We start from the raw sequence: 8537 nt of genomic DNA on the forward strand, positions 1-8537 counted from the left end.
TCTGAAAATCATGCAACTGAACTGAGAGTCGGAGTTGACCGCTGAATGATGAGTTGACCGCCGCATGTAGTTCCACAAAATCCGATCAAATCTCAAGAAATTGCACCGTACCTCTGCTCTCCGGCTGCGGTCATCCATTTTCCCGGCAAAATCGCCACCTTGCACCACTTGTTTTAACGGCCTGAGCTATAATTTTTTCATTACTTGCTAGATTGTAGATTATAGAATCCGCCCCGATATAAAGAATTCCAGCAAGTTCCGTGACATGTATCCACTCGCCGACGATGCCATGTCACCCCATTGACGGTATCTCCTTCCACTTTTTTTGACCGCCGGAATTATCAATCACATTGTTAGCTGGACATCAGTTCGCTATTCGAATAGGAATCCAACGGTACCGCTAATTGTGGTTTCTCACGGGTTCTTACGATTTTGAGATCCGTGAGGGAGACAACCTTTGAGTGAGAGAAGAGAGCTGAAATGGAGGAGGGTTCTGGCTACAAGGAGTACCTGGCGGGTATGCTAGCGGGAGTTTCTATGGTCATTGTTGGTCACCCCTTTGATACTGTCAAGGTCTCTCTCTGTCTCTCTCTCTGTGCCTCTTTGTGTGACACATTTAAGCGCCGCACGATTTTGGTAATCGAAAATGATTCATTCTTAAAATATGTGCATCTAGTGAAATTAAAGCACAAGCTCGATTGTTATCCGATCTTGATTGGAGTCTTATTTTTCGGCCATTCACCAGCTGATAACCGATAAAGAGTAACTTTAACATTTGCAAAAATGCATTCGCCATTTAGTTTTGTTATTGACTAGCACATCAGTTTGGTGCTTCTGTCTGTTTTATGGATGAAATCGGGTTTCATTGTGTTCTCTTGCAAAATATGCCTTGAGGATTAAAAATTTGAAAAAAAATATGGTACCATGTCATTGTGATGTAATAGAAGCCTTTTTATGTGTTCTGAGTTTCATCTGTGGTCTGTACATCTAAAGTTGTTCTTAAGAAAATATTTGAATGTAGTCATGGAATTTTGTATCCTATGCTTTTTTCCCCTGATGATCCGTATTATCAGGTTAAACTTCAAAAACACAATACAGAAGGGAACGGAATGAAGTATAAGAGCAGTTTGCACTGTACAACAAGAATATTGCAGACCGAAGGAGTATGCCTCTTTACCTCCCCATGTGTTTGTTATTTCATGTCCTGATTATATTTTTGTTTCAATCAAGCTCTTTAATCTGTATTCCTTGATTTCTTTCTTATTTGTTAATATGTTTGTCTTTTTATGTGACTGGCTTTATCTTACGTCTTTCAACCATCTTGAGTGGTTGAGTTTGTTCATATTATCTAAAACCATTACATGTCCAAGTTCAGAAATTCAGAACGAAATGCAATGAATGTTATTATGACTTTAAATATGTTACGGGTTTATTGTTCATTTTTTCTGTTAAATATGCCCATGAACTCTTAGTATATTTTAGAAGATTTTTGAAGTGGTTACCGCATGCAAGTAACATTACCTAATACTTATACTTTCTTTGACAGGTGAAAGGGCTTTATCGAGGTGCCACATCTTCTTTTCTTGGGATGGCCTTTGAAAGTTCCCTTGCCTTTGGAATGTATTCCCAAATGAAACAGTTTCTGCAGGTAAACGTTGTTATTTTCCAGTAGGTTGTTTTTACCTTAATTTTTGATTTTTTTCGAAATTTTAGTTTACTTTTTTTGTTGATGGAAGACTAATTGAGCTAAAATTGCAGCGGTATGGCTATTCGCCTATGAACAGTATTATTTTGCTCATGAATATTATTTATGCTTCATAGGGAGGATCGAATAGTGAAAAGCCACAGCCTCAAGCCATAGTTCCGTCGGCTGCTTTTGCTGGAGCCATCATTAGCTCTATACTTTGCCCATCAGAGCTGATAAAAGTTAGTGAATCGAAAATCTTACCTTTCTTATTCATTTGGATTGTTGACACTCGTAGGGTGATTGTGATATTCTTCAGTGTAGAATGCAAGTTCAAGGAACAGACTCGTCGCTAAGCTCCATTAGATACAGCGGTCCTGTTGATTGCGCACTCAAAACCGTACAAACAGAAGGAGTTAGTGACATAATCTCCATTTAAAACAAATATTGTTGAGTTTTTTAGCTGATTATTTATCTTCAGCTTACAGGCATGTTTCGAGGTGGAGGTACTACCTTTTTGAGAGAGTCTATTGGAAATGCAGTTTTCTTTAGCACTTACGAATATGTACGCTATCACGTGCATCAGTCCGCGAGACATACTTCCTCTGATTTATCCCATTTTATTGATGTTGGAGTTGGGATAGTGAGTGGCGGCCTTGGTGGCATTGCGGTAAGAATTTTTTGTATATATCATAGTTACTGAAATCCTATAGGGTGCAAGTGGCAACTAGGTTCAAACCTATGTGAGTCTTAACATCTTCACGTCAGTATAATCTAAGGCCCAGCCTTTTGATATGGCGTACATGTTAATTTTGAAGTCCTGTCTTTGGTGCGCTTTGAAGACTTTAATATGTGGATGATAAGTCCAAAAGAAGTGCAATACAATAATAATTATCCGTGCTTATAGACATCAGATAATGATTATTTGTGTAGTTATTGTCTTATAGCTTGTAAAATACATATTGGATTATATAAGTAACTCTTCCGACATTAGATTCTAGTATATTATCTCCACGCTGTTCACTGAAATAAAGGACGTGTGCGTCATTGCTCTTAGATTATATTATAATTATGTTATTAAGTATGGGTTGTGCTTCTAACAAGTGTGAGCAATATATCTTTCTCTTTCTTCCACTAATTAAAAGAACGAGTTCTCATCATTGTTGCCTATGACAGCTTTGGAACTCTGACCTTCTGACCATCCAACAAGCTTGATCTTAAAAATTTTCAAACTTAGATACAAGCATGAAAATTTTTAAAATGTCACCTTGAGCTTTGACCTTTTTACACTCCTATTGCTGTCAACAACATGTGTCTTACAGCAGCGACGTATAGACTACCGTAGAGAACAAGTAGGTTAATTGTTGGGCCCATGCTAAAGCTTTATTAAATCTATCTGCTCCCGAGTCCTGACTTATGGTATTCTCTAGTATTTTTACGTAATTTTCTGTTTCAGTGTTGGTGTGCTGTGCTACCATTAGATGTTGCGAAAACCATTATCCAAACTTCAACGGACAGAAACTGTACCAGAAATCCTTTTCGGATTCTAGGAGTGGTATGCTATGTCAGTGTTCAGTTTTTTAGAATGTTCAATGAGCATATATTAACTTGCAGATGCTTTCTTCTGCTAGATTTACAAGAGGTCTGGATTTAAAGGATGCTACACCGGTCTTGGTCCCACAATACTAAGGGCGTTTCCTGCTAATGCTGCTGCAATTGTGACATGGGAAATGGCTGTGAAATTGTTGGGGATCAAGCGTGGATAAAATCACAATGCTCAATGCTTATTCTTCTACCCACTCGTCGCTACATGGGCATGATTCTTACTGCTGTCCACATTCATGTGACTTTTTTAAGGTACGATTGCCATAATGTGATTCCATGGTATCAAATGATCCAATGAAATGGAGGGACACCTATGGTAGTTTGCATCAGACATGCCATGTAGATGTTTAGTGTGATAGATATTATCTGTTACTTTATTTTACTGACTTTCAAGCTTTATTTCAAATATACGAGTGGTTCCAAGGAGGAATTCAATTGATTTGGCTATAATATTTCTCATTTTACAAATTCGTAAACGGGATTCTCTTTGTACTTGAATTGAGTGGGGGCAGGTATCAACTCGCGGTGTAGCAAATTCTTTGTATATTATATATTATTATGCATATAATACCCCCTGTAAATGTTCTGGCTCCGAAATACAAAATCTTCTTGCCTGGAAAGCTCACGGAACGAGCTGTGGAATTCCTACTAAATACAAAGAAGACTGTATAATTTTAACTCGCTAAAATGGGATCAAATACTTAAATAATGTATAATTTCGCCATTAACACCCTAATCTAAACACGGATATAAGGACAAAATTCATCCAACCACCGAGCAACCTTTTGATTTTTAACGCGTTCGTGCGTCATACAAAAATTATTTTCAATTACATCAATTTTCTTTTACGTAACAGCATGTTTGAGCACATTTGTTACGTAGAGGTTGGAGAATTTAATTTGTGACTTGATTATATTCCGAAGATGGCCAAGTTAAACAAACAAAAGGTATTGGACATGACCAGGAAATTGCAGCACAAAATGCGTGGAATAAAGGACCCCATGATCCACTTCGATATAAAGCAAACCACTGAACTGTTGCTTCATGCACCTGTCACCACAGGGAAATATATTAACCAAATTAATGAAAAAAGGAGGAAAGTTTGATGCATAATCATATCATTTAGTGCTTTGCTTTTTGTTAATTTATCATATCAAATTCTTTGTGATTACATCCTTTGAATTTGGTGAGCTGAATACGTTATTTAAACTGTTTCTTAATTTGAAGTTGCATGGTTATCAACTTTCGACACACAGAATAATAATCACCAAGGTTTGATTCTACTTGTGGATATTTTTTTGGATGACTATGTCGTATATGATTTTTTACATGCGGTTTATCTGACTAACATGATTTGCAGGTTACTGCGTCATTCCACTGAAAAATAACGGTAGTGGGTTTTATCATAATAAAAAAATCTAATAATAATCACCAACCTCACTATCAATAGCTTTTAGGATTTTAATTAGCTTCATATTTATCACATCTCAATTTCTCAACAGTCTATATGTTTGGATCCACTATTACGTACTCTATATTCAATATTCATTATGTATGCTCATGTAAGTACGTTTTAATAAGCGATCCAAATAAAATATCTCTTACAAATTCGACTCGTAAAACCGTCTAACAAGAGTGTTTGTGCTAGAATAATTACTATCAAACACCGAGTGAGATTTGAACTCTTGCAGCCATACCAAAAGATCTCGCCTTTTCACTCTAATTTTAGTGTAGGGTCGATCAGTAAATCAACGTGAGTTGGGAAGTTTTCAAATGCATTTAGCTCATCCACCCACGCATTTATCTTACCTCCATTATTTCTTTTGGAAGACTTAAATGTGTAGTCTACGAGGCCTACTTCCACGAACAAATTAAAAGCTATCTATACAAAGCAAATTGTTTCCGTCTCTGCATCTGTTACTTACCACGCGTTACTGAAATTTACGATGTCAAATCTGAAATGAACGAACCAAAGCAAAAAGCGATATATTGCTACTAAAATTTACAAATTTTGATCAAATGTTGTAAGAACCAACCAAAACCATAATATTTAATTTCTTTATAACTAAAGAGGATACAACACAATCTTATGTACGTATTTGCAACACAAATATTCCAATTAGCTATTTTCATGCAATAAAAAGTTAATAAATACGGAAGATCAGTTTATTGATTGGAAGGATCATAACCCCGATTATGGTTATCAGACCATTGATTTGGATTCAACGAAGAGTCTACATGATCGCGATTGTTGGTGGGGTTTCCGCTTGTGGCAGCGCCGCTCCAAAAACTAGAGCTTGTCGCGGAAGGGGCGGTGATGCCTCTGTTGATGGAGGTTGGAGTCCAAGAACTCAGGGGCCTCTGCAGTATCAGGCTTTGCTGTGCTGGGAAAAGTAGGTTTTGCGCTTGTATTTGTTGTGGAGCCGGATGTTTCAAGGGCTGGAGATTCATTCCCTGTATAAGTGCCATATTTCTGCCAAACTGGCCGCTACCGCTGCCTACAAAGCTCACCGGAGCCGTCACTTGATTGACTCCGATGGGTAAAGGTTGCATGGCGGCCAAAGAAGGCAGAACTGCGGCACCAGTGTAGAATGAGATATTCCCTGATGGCGGAATGTTAACCGGAGGCGAAGTCCTCATTAATGATTGACCTGAAATCATACTAGTACCGATCAAATTTTGAGACGGACGTGCGGTTGATAGAGATTGAATTCCTCTGGCCATCTCACTGTTTGGTGAAGAAGAAGATGAGGATTTTGACTGTTTGCTTTTACGGCAACCACCTCCGATTGGAACGTTTCTCAGGGTACCGCCATGAGTCCAATACCTCCTACAAGCTTTGCAAAAGTACCGCGGCTGAGAGAGGCTGTAATTGTTGTAATAACAAAACTTGGTGTTGGAAGAATCACAGCGCGGACAATTCTGGGTCGGCGGCGGTTGACGGTGGTTTTCGGCCCTTTGAAAATCCGGTATCTGTGGCGGCGGTGGTTGTCTCCGATCTTCGTGAAGATAATTCAAATACTCTTGGCTTCCCCCTTTCTGCATGTTTGTTTGTCCGTGTTTACAGCCGAGCCGACGTTTATATAATAGTCGGTACGAGGATCGAGTTCAAGTGAATCCGAGTGTAGAAGCTTTAAATGCGCGAGCTTAACATGAACTTGGAGATTATATGTAACTCTAGCTAATAATATTCTTGCAATCCAATCCCCAAATTCGTGTTGAGATTATGAATATCAGAAATTAAAACTCCGCTTTTCACCGTAATCCAGATATACCAAAGGTAATCTAAAAACTAAATCTTTCTTGCAAGAACGACAGAATTAAATAAATTAAAGAAAAACACGTCATTTTAATTTCTTGTGCCTTTGCTTAAGGCTTAAGCAAAAGAAAGACCACAAAACTAATCAAATAGGCCGTGTGCGGCAGCTAGCCTCGAATATTGCAAAACTTAGTGATCAACAGAACCCTTTTCTGTGTAGCTAACCACAGCTTAAATCAGAATAAAATCCTTCCTGCATAAGACAGTGAGATAAATGATCGTATGATCTACGTACAGTTCAGACTTCAGACTGAAGCAGCTATGACAAAGTAATATATAGAGCACACAACATGCACAAATTGGAGGCTGAGTTGCCAGATACAGCTGCCGACCGGTCGTGGGGCGGCGCAGTCGGATGACATTCCTTTATCTACCCTGTTTCGTCATCTTCCCCTTTTTCCTTGAATAGGATGTGATAGTTTCATTTCATTTTATTATCACATGACTTCACTTTATTGGTACCCTGTAGAATCCGTTGACGGGGTCATTTCTGAAAATCTGTCTTAAATTAAAGTTGTTGAAAGATTACGATGTTAAATGAAGGCGCGAAATGAACTGTTTATGTATTAAAATCATAAATGTTGATCATTTCCAAGCCAAGCCAAGCCATATTTGTTGGCTAATAACAGGCTTCACTTAATGCCAGCATAATAAGGGAGTGAATATAAAATTTGCCTAAAAAATGTGTAAATTGCGGGTTTTCAGTTGAATATGTTAATTCCTCAAATACTTAATTTGACATTTCATGCACAACTTTCTCAATACTGCTACCTGTCTCCAACTTGAATTAACATGTCAATGTATTAAAATGCAAATTCTTTTATTCAACAATTGAAATGAAATTCCAATGTTCGAGAGCCAACAACATTTACAACTTGGGGCCGTCGTCCTTTTCCTTGGCCTCTCTCGCCGGCTTCTTGGCATGTTCTTCCACGTCAACTTCTCCAGATTTCCCCACCACCGTCTCCTTAATCTTCTGAGTTGTGTCTTTGGCCGCTCCCCAGGCTCCCTCAACAGTTTGCTTTGCCTTCTTACCTAGACTCTGGGCTGTGTCCGCCACCGAATCCATCGCACCTTTTGTTTTCTCCCCCGCGGTCCCGGCAGCATCCTTTGTCTTCTCTTTCGCCTCCTGCGCGTACTCTTTAGTTTTCTCACCCATAGAACCTAGTTCCTCCTTGCTCTTCTCCTTCATATCCTCGGATTTATCTTTCGCCTTCTCCTTCAAATCATCCGCAGATTCCGCCGCTCTGCCTTTAGCTTCTCTCGTCTTCCCTGCCACCTTAGCCGCCGAATCACTAGTCTTGTGCTTCATGGCCTCCGCGTTCCCCTTTACATTTTCCTTCATTTCGCCTGTTTTTTCCTTTGTTTTGTCCACTGTTTCGTCTATGGAATTTCCTGGTTCTTGCACAGCCTCGTCGGCACTGTACTGACTGTACTCTCTCCATGCCGCCATCGTTGGGAGCATGTCGTGACTGAAATCACCCATTATTGAATTTAAACATAACAAATATGAATTGATATCGACTAATGAATTAAGTTTACCTGTGAATTAGAAGCGAAGCAAACTGTAGAGACTTTAGGGCGAAGCGGAAACGAAGAATTGCTGTGAGACAGAGACTTTGAAAGGCCGATGAGCGTGCTTTTTACTGTAAACATGGCTGCCATATCTTGCGTATTGTGGAATCAGTGATGAAATAGATCGAAACCTCAGAATGTAGCCTTGCAAATGAATAATCTGACTATTTTATTTCGGTAAAATTAGAGAAAGGTGGCGACGCGGAAATCTTACAGCTGTGATAGCAACCTGCCACGTGTAGTTTGGTGCTTGGAAACCGTTAACTATTCAAACTCAAATCTGACATTTTTTCCCACATAAATATTTTATGCGATATGTGATCAATGCTTAAAATATTATTTTTATTATAATTT

General features: G+C 38.8%; 2 protein-coding genes across 2 annotated transcripts; one reads left to right on the plus strand and one right to left on the minus strand.

Annotated features, from left to right (window-relative positions):
* On the plus strand, positions 1 to 3757 carry LOC140836763 (mitochondrial arginine transporter BAC1). The gene is made up of 8 exons (XM_073202517.1): positions 1 to 573; positions 1074 to 1163; positions 1547 to 1648; positions 1822 to 1926; positions 2004 to 2099; positions 2166 to 2354; positions 3141 to 3239; positions 3316 to 3757. Exons 1-8 carry the CDS (start codon positions 481 to 483, stop codon positions 3448 to 3450), a joined length of 909 nt encoding a protein of 302 aa, XP_073058618.1. The 5' UTR covers positions 1 to 480; the 3' UTR covers positions 3451 to 3757.
* A 3633-nt stretch (positions 3758 to 7390) lies between these two features.
* Positions 7391 to 8332, minus strand: LOC140836024 (uncharacterized). Its single transcript, XM_073201441.1, has 2 exons — positions 8151 to 8332; positions 7391 to 8080 (listed from the first exon to the last, which is right to left on the minus strand). The coding sequence occupies exon 2, from the start codon at positions 8071 to 8073 to the stop codon at positions 7477 to 7479; it is 597 nt and encodes a 198-aa protein (XP_073057542.1). The 5' UTR covers positions 8074 to 8080; positions 8151 to 8332; the 3' UTR covers positions 7391 to 7476.
* Positions 8333 to 8537: the final 205 nt, after the last annotated feature.

This window comes from Primulina eburnea, chromosome 7 (genome assembly GCF_022965805.1).
Source record: "Primulina eburnea isolate SZY01 chromosome 7, ASM2296580v1, whole genome shotgun sequence".
Lineage (NCBI taxonomy): Eukaryota > Viridiplantae > Streptophyta > Magnoliopsida > Lamiales > Gesneriaceae > Primulina > Primulina eburnea.